Source organism: Palaemon carinicauda, chromosome 7 (assembly GCF_036898095.1).
Source record: "Palaemon carinicauda isolate YSFRI2023 chromosome 7, ASM3689809v2, whole genome shotgun sequence".
Taxonomy (NCBI): domain Eukaryota; kingdom Metazoa; phylum Arthropoda; class Malacostraca; order Decapoda; family Palaemonidae; genus Palaemon; species Palaemon carinicauda.
Genome location: NC_090731.1, coordinates 165,957,608 through 165,977,607, shown reverse-complemented (window position 1 = coordinate 165,977,607; position 20,000 = coordinate 165,957,608). Strand labels below are relative to the sequence as shown.

Below are 20,000 nucleotides of genomic sequence, written 5' to 3'. Positions count from 1 at the left end.
AAAATCTAAATAGAATTAAAAGTTGTATCAGCCAACTAATTTACCTAAAGATAAAAGACTTTTGAAAATACCACTTTTCAAACGTTGTTGACCCAATTTCTATGTTCTCTGAACCATAAATAAGAGGCCTCGATACGCAGACTCTATTATTATTATTATTATTATTATTATTATTATTATTATTATTATTATTATTATTATTATTATCATTAAATGCTATTATTAAATGCTAAGCTACAACCCTAGTTGGAAAAGCAGGATGCTATAAGCCCAGGGGCCCCAACAGGGAAAATAGCCCAGTGAGGAAAGGGAACAAGGAAAAATAAAATATTTTAAGAATAGTAATAACATTAAAATAAATATTTCCTATATAAACAATAAAAACTTCAACAAAATAAGAGGAAGAGAAACTAGATAGAACAGTGTGCCAGAGTGTACCCTCAAGCAAGAGAGCTCTAAACCCAAGACAGTGGAAGATCATGGTACAGAGGCTATAGTGATACCCAAGACTAGAGAACAATGGTTTGATTTTGGAGTATCCTTCTCCTAGAAGAGCTGCTTACCAGAGCTAGAAAGTCTCCTCTACCCTCACCAAGAAGAAAGTAGCCACTGAACAATTACACTGCAGTAGTTAACCCCTTGGGTGGAGAAGAATTGTTTGGTAATCTCAGTGTTGTCAGGTATATGAGGACAGAAGAGAATCTGTAAAGAATAGGCCAGACTATTCGTTGTCTGAGTAGGCAAAGGGAAAGAACCGTAACCAGAGACAAGGATCCAATGTAGTACTGGCTGGCCAGTCAAAGGACCCTCTAACTCTCTAGCGGTAGTATCTCAACGGGTGGCTGGTGCCCTGGCCAACCTACTACCTCCTAAAAGCCATTGTTTGATGATCAAACAAATCGAGATTGCGTATGGCTTTGGATAAATTGAATCAAATGTAATCGAGGAAAATATCAAGGAAAAAATGCGGGAATAAAAACATTTTAAAGATTCATGAATCTAAATACTACTGGTGAAATGAAATATTTTTTTTTTTATCATTATTTGAAACTATTATTGTTGGTTATACTGTAAATAATACTGAAGATAATATTCAATATAACATACTTCATAATTGTGCTTATTCGTCCATGACATAAAAGGCAAAAAAATCATTAAAACTATTTGCCAGAGAGAGAGAGAGAGAGAGAGAGAGAGAGAGAGAGAGAGAGAGAGAGAGAGAGAGAGAGAGAGAGAGAGAGAGAGAGAGAGAGACTGACAAGGGAAACTGGAGAAGACAAATTTACGTACAACAACCATTTCCACTTTAAACGCCATGCTCTAAAAGAATTGATAAAGGAAGGTTTTTTTATTCGAACTGACAGAGTTACTTTAACCAAAAGTCAACAGGTATATTGAACACAGCGTTACTTTAACCAAAAGTCAACGGGTATAATTGAACACAGCGTTACTTTAACCAAACGTCAACAGGTATATTGAACACAGCGTTACTTTAACCAAAACTCAACAGGTATATTGAACGAGATAACAACATATGCTATAAATTGAAAGAATAATGTCTATGAACGATATTAAGAAAAAAAAAATTTGGGAAGTGAATATTGAGTTACTGTACAATAATAATTCTAAAAGTCTGTTTTCATTTACAAGAATTTGCTGAATCTAATACAAGTCAAAACAATTTTGCAAGCTTTTTCGACAAAAATATTTTTCTTGGATTTTTTAGCAAAAATATTCCGCAAAAATGTATGAATATATGACACTTGACTTAAAATAATTACTCGTCGCATGTACAAAGTAATTAGATAAAAGGAAAAACTAAAATGGGAATATAGTAAATAAATCTTGTAGAGAATCTAAAAGCTCTTGCATGTGTCGTATACCATGTGTAAATAAAAAAATTATTTCCGGAGGATTTTTAATAAACAGATGTGCTTTCACCTATGGCACCATTTCGAATTAGTAAACTTATTTTGACAGTATAAACGTAATTGGAAAAATATTTATTTACTCAGAATGCTGTGTTAACCTTCATCAAAATCAATGTTAATGACGAAATGTATGACGTGGAAGCAACCTACGTAAATTCAAAGATAATTCCAATTTGAAATTGAATTCATGCTAAATAGCAGACAAGAAATTGGGAAATCCTTGCATTTTAAAATAAAAACAATTTAGACACAAAGTGTTAATGACGAAATGTATGACGTGGAAGCAACCTACGTAAATTCAAAGATAATTCCGATTTGAAATTGAATTCATGCTATATAGCAGACAAGAAATTGGGAAATCCTTTCATTATAAAATAAAAACAATTTAGACACAAAGTTAATTTGGTCATATCACTAATATTAAATGATTGCTTCAAATTAGCACATATCAGAGAAATATGAGAATGTAATATCATAAACGCCTGAAGAGTTATGGGATATTTTGAAACAGATTTTGGTACCAACAGCAGCAGAGGTGTGTGGGAGGACACGTGGTAACAAACAGGAAAAAGAAACTTGTTGGTAGAATTACGAAGTTCAAAGCTGTGAAAGATAAGAGTATAGCCAGAAGGAAAGATGATAACTACCAAACTAGTGAGGAATTTAGATGGATTAAAAATAATTAACAGTATTGCAGAAGCGACCAAAAAAGACAGGTAGGAATTATTAAAGATGACAATGGAACTATTTTAATAATACCTCAATAATTGAGGAAGAAGAAGTCAAGGGATGATGGAAAGACTATTTTTTTTTCACATCTATTAAACACCGACAATGAGTGTGAAGAAATGGAAAGTGTTCCTCCACTAGAAGGACCAATAGCAAATATCAGAGAGAGTGAAGTCAAGAATACTATAAAGAAATGAAAAGTAAATAAAGTTGCAGGAAAGTCAGAGGTAACAATAGAATGGATTAGGACATTTTGAAAATCTAGGCTAAGAATGTGCGCACAAACTATTTGAAAAGATCAGGGATGTAAAGGAAATGCTGCCAAGGGACTGGGAAGATAGTTGGAGGATTAATTGTATAAACAAAAAATGAGACTGTTAAACTGTGGGGGAAATCAGAGCAATAAAGTTCTTGGAGCCTCTTTTCAAGATCTTAGAAAGAATAGTAGAAGGAAAGTTAAGAGAGCTGATGGATATACATGAGTATCAGATTGGGTTTATGAGAGGAAAGATCACAGTGGATGCTATCTTTATAGTAAGACATGTCCAAGAGATGTACCTAAAAGGAAACAGGAAAGTTTATATGTGTATTGTGGATCTCGCAAAGGCATATAACAAAGTACGAAGAAGGTTAGTCTGTTGGTATTGGAGAAAGAGAGGGGTACCTGAAAAGTTGGTAAGGTTAGTGGGAATATGTAGAAGGGCGAAAACCAAGGTATAGGCAAAATATGGGGAGACTGAGGCACTCCCTGTGGAGGTTGGCCTCCATTAGGGATGATCTGCTCCAAATCCATTCCTATTCCTCGCTGAATTAAGGAATCACAAAGAATTGTGGGAACTGATGTTTGCTGATGATTTACTCATTGTAGCAGTAGAAGAACTGCAAGAAGGTTTATAGCATGAAAAGTGGCCCTACAAAGGAAAGGATTGAAGGTGAACATTAGAAATACAGAACTAATGACTAGCAGTAGGGAAGGACATGAAGAGGTAAACATTCAGATGAAAGATAGTACAGTGCTAAAACAGAATAATGAGTTTAAATACTTGGAATCAATAATAACATAGGAAGGAGATACTAAGTAAGCAGTGAGACAGAGAGTGATAGAAGTGTGGTAAAAATGGAGAGAAGCAATTGTTGTTGTTTTAGACAAGAAAATGCAATTAAGGCTCAAAATGAAGAATGGTAAAGGCCCGTGATATAATATGGGGCAGAAACTTGGGCAATTAAGCATTTAAAGGCAACTCATGAATGGCAGAGGCAAGGGACAGTGACATTACCCTATCTGGAAGGACAATGCCCTAGAGACTTAATCAAGAGGAAATAGGAGGGAGATAAGGATGGTGAAATGGGTTGATGGAATATCACTAATGGAAAGCATGTTGATTCGAGATATAAGAAGAATGTGTGGTGTATGTAATGTAAAAGAGAAGGCTAAGGAAGCTCGTTTGAGATACCATGGCCATGTAATAAGAAAGGAGGTGGAACCAATTAATATAAGATCTAAAAACAGTGATGGGGAGGAGAAGTGTAGGGCGCACAGCGGATCAAATGGATGGATGTGGTGAGGAGGGATATGGGTGAGAGTGGACTGTGTGAAAGGAAAAATACAAGAAATAGAAATAGATGGAGAAAGTTAGACTTGAGTGGCCGACCTTGCTATACAGCGGATTTGATAAGGTGGAAAGTAGAAGAGCATATAGCACAATAGTTTTGTGAAAGGGTTGATTGTGATTTCTGTCTTTCACTTTTGTTAAAGATGGTCTACTGTCAGCACAGCTTCTTATCCTTTGTCCTTCAACTTCTTTCCCACCGCTGTCCCTACATTAAGGGGTCGGTTGCCTGATGCGCCCTCTCCAATGCCTCCTCTTCTCTCCGTATCACCCTTCACCCTATCTCGCCATCTAATTTTCTGCCTCCCTCTCAATCTTATCCCCTAACAGGTTCCTTCTATGACCCTCTCACTCCTTCCCGATCATCCATCCTCAACAAGTGCCCACACCATCTCAGTCGTGACACCCTTTTCACTCTGTAATCTTTACTACGCCTGCCATTCCTCTGGTTTTATCATTTTCCAATCTTCCAATCAGTGATATTCCCATTATACACCTTAGCATTCTTATCGCGTTCTTTGTCCTTGTCTAACGGACCAATACATAATCAAACATATACTTACGTCGCAAGCATCTCGCCCTTCTGCGCCTGCACAAAGAGCTGTAGTGGGCAACGAGTATCCTGGACCAAACTGATCCCTGAGGGCGTTCTGACAAGTGGGATTACTCCACAGGGGAACGTTGATCTCCTTCAGCACTACGCTGTGTTCCGACGCTGTTGGAAGAATCGAAGTATTAAAATCCACACTTTTCACATTATAATTTTTCCAAATGGAATACTGGATGAAATAAGGAAAGAGAGAACTAAAAATATAATTTATTCACTTGAAGACCCATCATATATATTTGATTTTCATGCGTATATTTACATTAAGTAAGACGTGTTTATATTTACATTCAGTAAGATATGTTCATATTTACGTTAGTAAGAAGATAATAATTCATATACTTTGCTTTTAGAATACAAGGGAACTATCACAGGAAATAATAGATGGATAAAAAAATAGTATGATTCGATGCCTCGTTTTTAGCTATCTGTACCACTTTTCTACCTTAGCTTTCTATCCAATGATTTGGGTATAGGTTTACCAAATGGGTTAAACTTATGTATCGTTTATTTTATTTTCTTAGTTTTGAAATCAGTTACCCAATGTCTAGTCGTATTAGAAGCCACTCCCAATCATTAGATTGCATCAAGTTACCGATCTCTGAGAAGAGGCCAATGAGATCTCAATCTAAAATCATTAAACATTTTTAAACTAATTTTAAAATTTCAGTTACTTTAAGAGATAATGGTTATGAAAATATTTTTGGTCCTAAAAAAGCCAATGAGATCTCAATCTAAAATCATTAAACATTTTTAAACTAATTTTAAAATTTCAGTTACTTTAAGAGATAATGGTTATGAAAATATTTTTGGTCCTAAAAAAGCCAATGAGATCTCAATCTAAAATCATTAAAAATCTTTAAACTAATTTTAAAATTTCAGTTACTTTAAGAGAAAATGGTCATGAAAATATTTTTGGTCCTAAAAAAAGGCAATGTGATGTCGATCTAAAATCATTACACATTTTAAAACTAGTTCTAAAATTTCCGTTTCTTTAATCGACGATGCTCATGAAAATATTTTTGGTCCTAAAAATAGGCAATGAGATGTCGATCTAAAATCATTAAACATTTTAAAACTAGTTCTAAGATTTCCGTTTCTTTAATTGACAATGTTCACGAAAATATTTTTGGTCCTAAAAAAGGCAATGAGATGTACTAAAAGCATCTGCAAGAAAGCAGATTGATGAACAAATAAACAAAGAATGTTTTCACTTTAACATTCCATCTCCAAACTTCTCTTTATATGAAAAATTCAAAACTCACAAATATATCATAAAAATGACACCTTTCACCGACAAACTTTACGCCTTTATTTTCAATTTCTAATGGGGGTTTTAACTTTTTTTTTCTGGCTGAGGAGTAAGCTGGTGGAAATTTCTTCTTTTCAGAAAAAATCTGGAACAAACTGTCACACTTCACAGCAGGAAAATTAAAATCATTGACCTTCTCTGAGAATCTACTGACGTAATGTGACTCACTTTTCCCGATTCTCTCTCTCTCTCTCTCTCTCTCTCTCTCTCTCTCTCTCTCTCTCTCTCTCTCTCTCTCTCTCTCTCTCTCTCTCTCTCTCTCTCTCTCTCTCTCTCTTTTTTTTTACGTTGGTAATGGCAACTAGCTACCTTAATTCAAATTCTAAACTACAAAATTGCCTCCATGCAACAATTTACGTTCAATATTCTTTTTCTTTAACCTGTAAATTTCAAATCAATGTCATCATTAGAAACGGCACAAAAAGTACTCTGATTTTCTAAATTTTCTAAATCATTATAAAGCATCACGAATTAAGACATTGATTGACATCCCTCATTAACTAATAAGTTGGAAGAAAACATTATAAGTACAAACTTTAACAACAGTTTCATAAGATCGTCAACATAGGGAAAGCGTCAATTACGATTTCCCGAATAATTACGTGAGACAACAGTGCTACTTACCTTCATCCTTCCTTCCCCATCCCGTGACAAAACACCTGGTGGTGACCCCTTCCAGAAAATCGTTCTTTTTGGGCATACAGACAGCGTCGATGTTGGCCTTGCGTCTGGCAGGCCGCTCGAGCTGCAACAACGCGATGTCGTTCACCAGCGTGGAGTTGTCGAACTGCAAGTGGACAAAGTTGTTATTATTATTATTATTATTATTATTATTATTATTATTATTATTATTATTATTATTATTATTATTATCTAAGCTATAACCTTAGTTGGATAAGCAGTATGCTATAAGCCTAAGGGCTCAAACAGGGAAAAAACAACCCAGTGAGGAAAGGAAATAAGGAAATATATAAACTACACAAGATTAGGATGCTATAAGACCAAGGGCTCCAACAGAAAAAAATAGCCCAGTGAGGAAAGGAAATAAGGAAATATATAAACTACACAAGATTAGGATGCTATAAGACCAAGGGCTCCAACAGAAAAAAATAGCCCAGTGAGGAAAGGAAATAAGGAAATATATAAACTACAAGAGGACAGGATGCTATAAGCCCAAGGGCTCCAACAGGGAGAAATAGCCCAGTGAGGAAAGGAAATAAGGAAATATATAAACTACAAGAGAACAGGATGCTATAAGCCCAAGGGGTGAAACAGGGAAAAATAACCCAGTGAGGAAAGGAAACAAGGTAATAAACTACAATAGAAATAAGGTACACTTGAAATAAAATATCATAAGAATAGTAACAACATTAAAATAAATATTTCATATATAAACTATAAAAACTTCAGAATAAAAACAAGAGAAAGAAATAAGACAGAATAGTGTGCCCGAGTGTACCCCCAAGCAACCAAAAAGCTACCATCATAATAAAAAAACATAAAAATAGTAACAACCCTTTCCAACATATAGTAATCCTCACTCTATATCTGTATCTAGCAATTAAGGGATCTGATTGCTATAATTAAGTGGCAAGATCACGTTAATTTCCCCGGGGAGGATGGGAGAAGAGCGATAATGACACTTGATTATCCTTAAATGGCTCACAAACACATCAATAATACTTCGTGTGTGGGAGATGACCGTGAGAAATCAAAGGTTCAAAGCATAATTCATAGAAGATTACCACGACAGAGTGAATAAGGGAGTAATTTTTTCGGTTGCATATTTGTATATATATATATATATATATATATATATATATATATATATATATATATATATATATATATATATATATGTATATATATATATATATATATAACAGAATTTGTACACATGTATGTATGTATGTATTTATGTATGTATATATATATATATATATATATATATATATATATATGTATGTATGTATGTATGTATGTATATATATGCATATATATATATATTTATTCATTTATATATATATTCATATATATACATATATATATGCATATTTATATATATATATATACATATATATATATATATATATATATATATATATATATATATATATATATATATATATATATATAGATATATATATATATATAGATATATATATATATGTGTGTGTGTGTGTGTGTATTATTCCAAATAATTATGTAATACTTCGTTGATTTCAACGAATCTCAGGGATAAAAGATATATCAGTTATCTGGCTGAGCAACATGGTACCACTCGTGTAATTTCAAGAGGAAAAAGAAGACGCTTAGCACGTTAGAAGTGAAAAATGGGTCAGAAACAATTACTCTTCATATGAAAACTAAAATGCCCTAGTTTTGAAATGAACCAAATCGAATTACAGTTCCAGGTGGCAGCTGTGGTATCAGCAACATGAAAAAGTATATGAAGGATTGATGGGCGTAGAGGTGATGGGATGTCTAAAAATTTACAGCTATCTTCTAATCTAATTGATGAGTGGGGATACCTTAACGTGGTAAAAGCGTTTACGTATTGCCATGATCAGTACAGCTGTGACAGTTAGGACCACCCATACTAGGTTGGTTTGCTAAGAGTGATCAGACAAAAGTCTCCCACCATCATCAATCCGCACTGGTCAGCGTGGTGATGAAAACTGGCCAGACCCCAGACATAAATAGATATGTCTGAGACCTTTTTTTTCTGCAGTTAACTAGAAACGGCTGTATTTGGTGTTATCGTTGCTGTTGTTGCCAGTCTACATAGTTCGGAGTTCTTGTTTCGTGGCTTGAATGGCCATCCTGACAATAATATGAATCTGGGAGTGTTGATAAATATTTCATACCTACGTAATATACAGGAAAATCCACCTCATAAATACCAACACTTTAGTACACATTACTCCTAGGTGCCTTTGTGTACAGTTCTAGTTTGAGGCACTTTTGATTAAGTTTGTTGAGGCTAATAAAAGTGATCTCATACAGAATTCAAAATATTTCTTTTACTGTGCGAGCAAAAAACTTTCTTTGGCAGCTGAAAACTAATTAAGCTAAATGAATATATTACTACGGAGCATTCCGGTACACTGACTATTACCCCTTCAACTTTTACATTCAAACCAAATCAAGAAGAAAAATCTCACCTCATTTGCTTATTTATGTAACGAGTTCTGATAAACAATCATCAGATGATGTTGAGTCAACGCCTACCAAATGATGTACAGCCAAATTCAATAGTCGCCGACACCTACTAACCTTATCTCTTTTAGTGTAGGAAGTACGTCAGGCCCATGCAAGAGTGACGGCTGACATTTGAATTTGTTAGTACGAAGCCAATGAAGAATCTATGCTTATATATGATGTACGCATTAGACTAGGTTTAAAGGTTTCTCATGAATGACAGAGCCAAGGGATAGTGTCAATGCCATAGCAGGACAATGTAGTGATGGAGAGTGGCCAAACCCCAGACATGAATAAGGACATGTCAGAGGCCTTTGTCCTGCAGTGGACTATAAACGGACGCATTTGTTGTTAAGGTTGTTGTCTGTCTAAGTCAGTCTACATGGTCCAAAGTTCTTGTTTCATGGCTAGAAGAGCCATCTTGAAAATAACAGTGTGAATCTGGGAGTGATCAAAAATATTTCATAACTATGTTATAAACAGGAAAAACCATCCCATGAGTACTAACACTATAGTATACATTATTCCTAGGTGCCTTTATGTACAGTTCTAGTTTGAGGCACTTAGATTAAGTGACTGACCATATATCCACGTGATCAACACCTACGCTAGGACCAGGGAGGGAATAAAAACATTAAGTGATGAAATTAGAATATGACAGGTTCAGTTAAGGAAAACAGATTGTAAGAAGTACTATTACTTAACTGAAAATATGCTATACAAGAATATGGATAAGAATTATAGGGAAATAAGCAGATAAAAATTATACTGAACAAATATTTATCACAATAAACGAATAAAAGATAAGGATTTTGTCTCCAGAAACTACAGTCCTCTTTTGATAATTGGAGAAAACAGGAATGTTCAGGATGAAAGAACGCCAGAACAGAATGCTGTAGATGAAGATGTGGTTGGTTTAAGTTATAGAATGAAGATAAAAGATGAAGAATTGGAAGGTTTAGGAAGGGAACACAAGAATCTAATGAGATCACAACCGAAATGATGGCAAACGTGTAACTAAGTATTTAACCATGGTGAGTGAGATATGTTTGAATTAGAAGCAAAATGAATTAGAGTCAAAAGAAAGAAAAGGAGACTTTAAGGTTTATCATGGCATAATGTTACTTTCATTAGTAAAAAATATCTTGTCATGGAAGTAAAAAAATTCTAGATATTTTAGAGATTTTTCTTACTTTTAAACTGAAGCTTTGTGAAGAATATATGGTACTGAATGATAAGCTCATATTCGCAATGAAACCTAAGCAAAGGTCTCGTATACTCATTGTATTAATGAAATACTGATGATTGATTTGTCGAGTTGTACAAGAAATTTTCTTTAAAATCTGAAAGAATTGTACAACTGGTTCTTAGATAGACGTTTCAAAGTTCTAATAGATTGGGGAGGTTAAGACCAAATTTAATAAGAACTAAGAAGAAATAATTGAGAGAGCAAAAGACCGTAGAGATTATTATTATTATTATTACTTGCTAAGCTACAACCCTAGTTGGAAAAGCAGGATGCTATAAGCCCGGGGGCCCTAACAGGGAAAGTAGCCCAGTGAGGAAAGGAAACAGGAAAAATAAGATATTCCAAGAAAAGCAACATCCCTAGTTGGAAAAGCAGGATGCTATAAGCCCGGGGCCCCCAACAGGGATAGTAGCCCTGTGAGGAAAGGAAACAGGAAAAATAAGATATTTCAAGAAAAGCAACATCCCTAGTTGGAAAAGCAGGATGCTATAAGCCCGGGGGCCCCAACAGGGAAAGTAGCCCAGTGAGGAAAGGAAACAGGAAAAATAAGATATTCCAAGAAAAGCAACATCCCTAGTTGGAAAAGCAGGATGCTATAAGCCCGGGGGCCCCAACAGGGAAAGTAGCCCAGTGAGGAAAGGAAACAGGAAAAATAAGATATTCCAAGAAAAGCAACATCCCTAGTTGGAAAAGCAGGATGCTATAAGCCCGGGGGCCCCAACAGGGAAAGTAGCCCAGTGAGGAAAGGAAACAGGAAAAATAAGATATTCCAAGAAAAGCAACATCCCTAGTTGGAAAAGCAGGATGCTATAAGCCCGGGGGCCCCAACAGGGAAAGTAGCCCAGTGAGGAAAGGAAACAGGAAAAATAAGATATTCCAAGGAAAGCAACATCAAAACAAATATTTATATATAAACTATAAAAACTTTAACAAAACAAGTAAAAGAAAAACAAGACAGTACAGTGTGCCCGGGTGTAACCCTCAAGCAAGGATGTGGGATTGCCCAACCAATCAGCGAGCAGGAAACTTTTTCGACCTAAAAGGGCACCCCTGCGGGTCGGTGCAAATCTGCCTTACTGAAAAAAAATACTATAGTGAGGAAAGGAAATAAGGAAATAAACTACAAGAAACGTAATGAATAATTTATACAAAATATTTTGAAATCAGCATTCAACTGGAAATTGGGATAGTAGTGCTCTTTTTGCCCCTCACGTGGTGCACTGTAAGCATCACTAAAGGGTCTTTGCAACGTCTGTTCACGTGGTGCACTGTAAGCATCACTAAAGGGTCTTTGCAACGTCTGTTCACGTGGTGCACTGTAAGCATCGCTAAAGGGTCTTTGCAACGTCTGTTCACGTGGTGCACTGTAAGCATCACTAAAGGGTCTTTGCAACGTCTGTTCACGTGGTGCACTGTAAGCATCACTAAAGGGTCTTTGCAACGTCTGTTCACGTGGCGCACTGTAAGCATCACTAAAGGGTCTTTGCAACGTCTGTTCACGTGGTGCACTGTAAGCATCACTAAAGAGTCTTTGCAACGTCTGTTCACGTGGTGCACTGTAAGCATCACTAAAGAGTCTTTGCAACGTCTGTTCACGTGGTGCACTGTAAGCATCACTAAAGAGTCTTTGCAACGTCTGTTCACGTGGTGCACTGTAAGCATCACTAAAGAGTCTTTGCAACGTCTGTTCACGTGGTGCACTGTAAGCATCACTAAAGGGTCTTTGCAACGTCTGTTCACGTGGTGCACTGTAAGCATCACTAAAGGGTCCTTGCAACGTCTGTTCACGTGGTGCACTGTAAGCATCATTAAAGAATCTTTGCAACGTCTGTGCATCGCTAAAGGGTCTTTGCAACGTCTGTTCACGTGGTGCACTGTAAGCATCGCTAAAGGGTCTTTGCAACGTCTGTTCACGTGGTGCACTGTAAGCATCACTAAAGAATCTTTGCAACGTCTGTGCATCGCTAAAGGGTCTTTGCAACGTCTGTTCACGTGGTGCACTGTAAGCATCGCTAAAGGGTCTTTGCAACGTCTGTTCACGTGGTGCACTGTAAGCATCACTAAAGGGTCTTTGCAACGTCTGTTCACGTGGTGCACTGTAAGCATCACTAAAGGGTCTTTGCAACGTCTGTTCACGTGGTGCACTGTAAGCATCACTAAAGAGTCTTTGCAACGTCTCCTCTGCTCTAAATCCTTCATTGTGGAACTCCGGGGTTTTCCCCTTGTCGCATTTCGATGTTGAATGTTCTCCCCGGCCACAGCGTCACTCTATCGCCTCAATTCATAGATATCAATCCGAAAGCTAAAATATAATTATTGCATTTAAAAGTAATTGTATTTTCCAATCTTTACAATCCGATATCTTTACAATTTCTTTTTTAAAGTCATTTGCCTTTTTACTATGATTATAATCCTAAAACCTTACTATGTAATTTTTATTTTTAAAGTTATTTGCACTTTTCCTATCTTTATAATTCGAAATCTTTACAATATAATTTTTCTAGTTCTTTGTATTTTTCATAACTTTACAATCCGAAATCTTTACAATAAAATTTTTATAGTCATTTGTATTTTTTCTATCTTTACAATCCGAAATCTTTACAATATGTGTTTTTAGTCAATTGCACTTTTCCCATCTTTACAATAAAAAATCTTTACAATATGTTATTTTGGTCATTTTTATTTTTCCAATCTTTACAATCCGAAATATTTACAATATAATTTTCTTAATTTGTATTTTTCCTCTCGTTACAATCCGAAATCGTTTCAATAATTTTTTTGATTTTTAAGTAATTTGTATTTTTCCTAACTTTGCAATCCGAAGTCTTTACAATATAATCTTTTTGGTCATTTATATTTTCATCTTATAACTCGAAATTGTTACAACATAATTTTCGTTTCTAAAACTGTATTTTTCCTAACTACAAACCTAAAGACGTCTGCTGCTTCCTCCGGTGCCTTAGATGACCGCGGAGGTAGCAGCAGTAGGTGATTCAGCATTATGAAGCTTCATCTGTGGTGGATAACGGGGGAGGGTGGGCTGTGGCACCCTAGCAGTACCAGCTGAACTCGGTTTAGTCCCTTGTCAGACAGGGAGGAACGTAGTGAGTAGAGGTCCCCTTTTTGTTTTGTTTCATTGTTGATGTCGGCTACCCACCAAAATTGTGGGAAGTGCCTTGGTATATGTATGTATGTATGTACAAACCTAAAGTCTTTCCTATGTCAATAGACAAAAGGTTTGCTTTCGCGTCAGAACAAACAGCATTCCATACATCAGCGTTGCAAGCAGCCCAGGAAGCATCTCAAGGAACAAAATGTTGGGAGTTCAAGAGAGGATCACAGCCGTCATCTTTAATAAACAAGAGACGTCGCTCAAATTTGAAAATAATCCGATGGCGATGGGAAAGCCGATTGGAATTCTGTCAGCGGTTTCGCAAATCTTGGTATGACAAAATTTTAACCATCGCGACCTAAGAGGCTTAAGGTATTTCTTTTATGCCTTGCTTGCGACACAAGGGACAATTTGAATATCTGATGAAATGAATATCGAAGCGTATCGCTAAAGGAAATCTAGACGTTTGCTTTAAGAGAAAATGCGATGTGGAAAATTTGCATGCGTGAACCAAAAGAGACTTTTTTCCTCTATCTAGAAAAATATTTTCAGTATTGGGAACAATCTAAAATTGTGCCCGAATTAGGCAATTAGAATCTTAAAAAAAAAAAAAAAAAAAAAAAAAAAAAAAAAAAAAAAAAAAAAAAAATGCAAGCTTCTAAATCTGAACGTTTGTTTTAAGAGAAAATCCAATGTGGGAAAATTTGAATGCGTGAAACGAAAGAGAATTTTTTTCTTAATCAAGAAAAATATTTTGGGAATCAGAAAAAATTCAGAAGTACACCACATTACATAATTCGTATATCATGAATTTTCTTTTATAAATATGTGTTTATTTTACAATAATGTAAGCCTCTATCACCAAGAGAATTTTCATTGCCTGAGAAAAAAATTAATCCCGAAAGAGAATTTAAATTGTATAACATAAGGCAATTGGTAAAAACCTGATAATGCAAAAAAAAAAAAAAAAAAATAATAATAAATAAGAAAATAAGAACAAAAAAAGCACCAAAGACAACCTTAGCAACTGGACAAATTTAACTTAGGCTAAAAAACCTGAAAAATTATATACAACGAAAGTTATTAATTCGAAAAAAAAAATATTAATTCTTAACCGAGTATTTGAGAATCTATGGAATAAGAAAATTGGCATGGGAGAAAAAAACAGAAAATCAGACCGAAAAAGAAAATTTAAAACCAGTAAATTGTAAACTTAATGAATAAAGACAGAGAAATATTAACAAAATGTGTAAAATATTCGACAACTTAAAAGATGTATTGTTGCATCATAACTCCAGAACGTGCCAATCCACGTCTTTTGTTCAATAATACAACCTCTTGTCGAGTAGTTTTCTCTCCAATAACATTGAAGCTATACACATAACACACGGCGCAAGATGAAAACATTGGATTGGAGAGTAAACACTACGAAGTAAGCTAAAAAGAATTGAAAAAGACACGGAAATAATGTTTATCCAATACTAAACGTTCGCTTAAAGAGAAAGATGTTGAGAGAGAGAGAGAGAGAGAGAGAGAGAGAGAGAGAGAGAGAGAGAGAGAGAGAGAGAGAGAGAGAGAGAGAGAGAATTAAACCAGCAAAATTGTGAAATCAAATGCGAGAGAGAGGGAGAGAAATGAAACCAGTAAAATTGTGAAATCAAATACGAGAGAGAGAGAGAAATGAAACCAGCAAAATTGTGAAATCAAATACGAGAGAGAGAGAGAGAGAGAAATGAAACCAGCAAAATTGTGAAATCAAATACGAGAGAGAGAGAGAGAGAGAAATGAAACCAGCAAAATTGTGAAATCAAATAAGAGAGAGAGAGAGAGAGAGAGAGAGAGAGAGAGAGAGAGAGAGAGAGAGAGAGAGAGAGAGAGAGAGAGAGAGAGAGAGAGAAATAAAACCAGCAAATTTGTGAAATAAAATACGAGAGAGAGAGAGAGAGAGAGAGAGAGAGAGAGAGAGAGAGAGAGAGAGAGAGAGAGAGAGAGAGAATAAAACCAGCAAATTTGTGAAATAATATACGGGAGAGAGAGAGAGAGAGAGAGAGAGAGAGAGAGAGAGAGAGAGAGAGAGAGAGAGAGATGAAACCAGCAAAATTGTGAAATCAAATACGAGAGAGAGAGAGTTCCGTATTTCGATGTATAGAAATTAAAGGTTTGCTTTTATATTGAAGTAATCTTTACTATTTTACTACTAGCATTAATTCTATAAATACTTTGCAAAAACAAACATTTTATTGCCATTGCTACCGAAATGTATGCTTTCCGCCAGCCCCCAACAACAGCAACAACAGAAAATGCAGCAGTTTCTAGTCCACTGCAGGACAAAGGCCTCAGACATGTCTTTATTCGTGTCTGGGGTTTGGGCAGTTATCATCACTCTGCTGGCCAGTGCGGATTGGCGATAGAGGGAGACTTTTGACTGATCGCCTACGGCAAACAAACTTATTATGGGTGGCCCACTCAGAAAGGCATACCTATACACCATACTAGAAAAGGTGAAGACAAAGCAAGCACAACAAACACCCTGGCAGATAAACTTGTTTATGAACATCTGTGCATGACAGTATAACTTTGTATGAAATTGCTTCATTTGCGTAAGAAGTCACAAAGATAATTTGAAAAGAGCGGGAGTTGTGACAACAATGTAAGCATGTCAGGTATATACTGATGGATCTCCTTCTTTGTCTACATCTTTTCCCACTTCTATGTGGGGTCGATGTTTCTGGTCAGCTTTCTCCATCTACCTCTGTCCCACACCTCATCACCGATTTCATTCTAATTTACTGACCATAGTTGTTTTGACTAATTTTTCATGGCCGGATGCATTTCCTGCCGCCAACCCTCCCCATTTACCCGGGCTTGGGACCGGCATCAAATTAAGGTTGAACTCTCTCTTCAGAGTCCTTTTCAACTTTCCCTCACGGTACTTGTCAAATATCGGACTATAAAAAGAGAGTTCAGCCTCAACTTGGTGCCGGTCCCAAGCCCGGGTAAATGGGGAGGGTTGGCGGCAGGAAAGGCATCCATCAGGTTTATACTGATGGATAGAGAGTATATTTTCCTTCCTATTGATATTGACGGATAGAAAGAATTGTAAGACAAGTATACGTAACAGACAGATACTCAGACATAAACAGAATAATAGATGGGAAATTGAAGGTTAACACAGCTTGTTAAGAAATTAAATAATTAAAAAGTGACAAATTTTACATTAAAATTCCTGAACATATTAAGAGACACACAAGCAGATGAATAGATTTAAAATCTAAGGCTAACCCAGCTCGCAAAGAAATTAGAACATTAAAAAAGTAATAAATGTGGCAACCTTTACATAAAAATTCCTGAAAATATTACTGAAGACATGAAGTTCCATGGAAGACCCAAATATTCAGGTAATATTCTCATGATTTATGTAAAAATTTTCCCTTTTTTACATTCCTTCTAAAAAGTATATATAAACTGCCATTATATAAGGATGCCCTGCTAATAGCCAGTTAGTGGCTGAAACAGCTGCTAGTAAAATCTAGCAGACAGGAAAAGGTGAAGGAAACTAGGTAAGTATTGTCTTGAAATACCTGATGCCACAAGTGCATTTACATTTAATAAATACACTCACATTGAGGACCTATATAAAACAAAGGTACTCTACACTCGCACACAAACACACACAGGCACACACAAACATATATATATATATATATATATATATATATATATATATATATGTATGTATGTATATATATATACAGTATATATATATATGTATATATATATACATATATATATATATATATATATATATATATATATATATATATATATATATATATATATATATATATATGTGTGTGTGTGTGTGCACGCGCGTGCTTGTGTGTGTGCGTTTGCGCTCAACGGCAGCAGTACATTTGCGTTTGAATAGACATTTTTAATAAAATTGTGTGAACCATAAATAAGAAAAAAAAAAACGTCTAAGGGGACCAACATGAGTTTCCCTTTTCTCTCAAAGTTATCACCACGGAGGAAAAAAAAAAAACATGGCGTCCTTTTATTATACCTTATAATCTATTAAACTTCTCTCCCTCTTTTTCAGGGCAAATATCTTAAGCCTTAATGATCCCGTTCTAAAGTTGGTTTGCAAAAAAAAAGCCAACCTATTGAGAAAATACATTTGGGAGGTGGAAGATTAGAGAGTCTTTGAGGGGTCATAGCGATCTATATATAGAAATAATGAGCATCGTCTGTAAATGGAAGGGTTAAGGAACAATGAACTGTTCAAGATTAAGAGAGAAAAAAAGAGAGGCGAACGATCAGGCAAAGTTCAAGAACAAAGGCTCAGATTTTTATTTATTTCTCAATATGATAAACTGAAGCTCCTTTTTTTTCTTGATGGCCATCTGTCTTATTAGAAACGTTAAAAACTTTGATATTTACTAACAGGCGCTTTGAAAATAAATATTAATTTGGTGCATATGGCCAACTAATATATTCGAAATGTAAAGAAGTTCGATATTTACCAACAAACACTTTGAAAATTAATATTCATTTGATGCGTTTTAATAATAATTATCTTAATAAAATCACTATTTTACTTTTAACATATGATGAAAAATTTCCCTCCGTATCAAATTCCAAAATAACAATAATTGCAGAATAAATTGCATGTAACAATGAACTCTTTCAAAGTATGTCTTTCAAAAGAAAGTGTTTCTTTCATTAACTTATCATACACTAGAAGTCTGCAATAATCGATAATTACATGAGTTCTATAACGCAAGGGAAATACATCAATTACAACAACGACAACAACAACAACAAATGCAGCAGTTTCTAGTCCACTGCAGGACAAAGGCCTCAAACATGGTTGTCACAAATACTTCAAATACGCCTACGGTTTAAACTGGATCTGGGAAAGGCAAGCTGGTTTCGAGAAATAAGCTGCCTTGGCGGAGGTCTGTACTCTCAGATTGCTTTTCTAGTTTCAATTAAATTCACTGATATTTTTTTACACGATGAATTGAATCATACTTTGATGTCTTTTTTTAACTCTTAAATAATAAGTTGCTCATTGCTAATTGAAGTACCATTCAATAGAAATTTTTTACTTCCAAATTCCTCATTAAGTCTGTCCAGAAATATCTGAAACTATTTTTTTTTCTTCAATGTAACTCGTGTCTGAGGTTTGGCCAGTTTTCATCAACACGCTGGCCAGTGCGGGTTGGTGATGGTGAGAGATTTTATCTGATCGCTTACAGCAAACCAACCTAGTATGCTGATATACTTCACTTGAATTCAAATTCATTATCATTACCAAGATATTTTCAAATGGACATTAATCATATGATTTATAATGACATAAGATACAAATACACCTATCATAACAATCTTACCCTACTATTGCCAAAATGGAGGAGATATCTGTAGCAATGAAGATATTGTGAACTAACCCTATGCGTATAAGGTCTTAACTGTACTGTATTTATTAACCATTTCACTGTCATTGGTGAGAGTAAAAATTTGAAAAAGAAAAAAATCTTTTTTAAACACCCAAATAGTAACAGGTTGGTATTTATTGGAAAGATCTTGATAAGAGCTCTCCAATAAATATCAACAAGCAAGGATTTGTTAGTCTTGAAAAATTTAGGTACATCAGAATTTTCGTTGAATTCAACACTGGCACTGAAAGGGTTAAATTGAGTTAGTATATAATTGTCAATTACCATCAGGAATATTACGAAAATATTCGTGTGTTTATACAAAAGTAACTAATGTCAATATTCTGTAATCTCTGGTGTATGGTCCTCTCTTAGCATAGATCCTATCTCCTGAAGTTCTTAGTTTCTTATCTTTTTATGTTGAACAGGATGACATAAGTCTCTCTTTCTAGTTTATATATGCTTGATCTATTTTATCGTTGTTAATGATCTTAAAATTTTTTATATTCATTTTTCATTATTTCTCTTGTAGTTTAATTATTTCCTTAATTCCTTTCATCACTGGGCTATTTTCCCAGTGGAGCCCTTGGGATTATAGCATCCTGGTTTTCCAATTAGGGTTGTAGCTCTACTACTACTACTACTACTACTACTACTACTACTACTACTACTAATAATAATAATAATAATAATAATAATAACAATAATAATAATAATAATAATAATAATAATCTACTGGCACAGATCTAACGAAGATTCAAGAATGGGGAAATTAAGGAAGGGGAGTTGAATTCTAAAAACACTTAAT

General features: G+C 35.0%; 1 protein-coding gene across 2 annotated transcripts in view; it reads right to left on the bottom strand.

Annotated features, from left to right (window-relative positions):
• LOC137643707 (chymotrypsin-like protease CTRL-1) overlaps positions 1-20,000 on the bottom strand; it is a 622,302-nt gene that overhangs the window by 17,034 nt on the left and 585,268 nt on the right. For both annotated transcript variants that reach the window (XM_068376407.1, XM_068376406.1), the window contains exons 6-7: positions 6,814-6,976; positions 4,834-4,985 (exon numbers count right to left, since the gene is read on the bottom strand). In XM_068376407.1, coding sequence (XP_068232508.1) covers positions 4,834-4,985; positions 6,814-6,976 — 315 coding nt within the window. The remainder of the gene's footprint in view (positions 1-4,833; positions 4,986-6,813; positions 6,977-20,000) is intronic.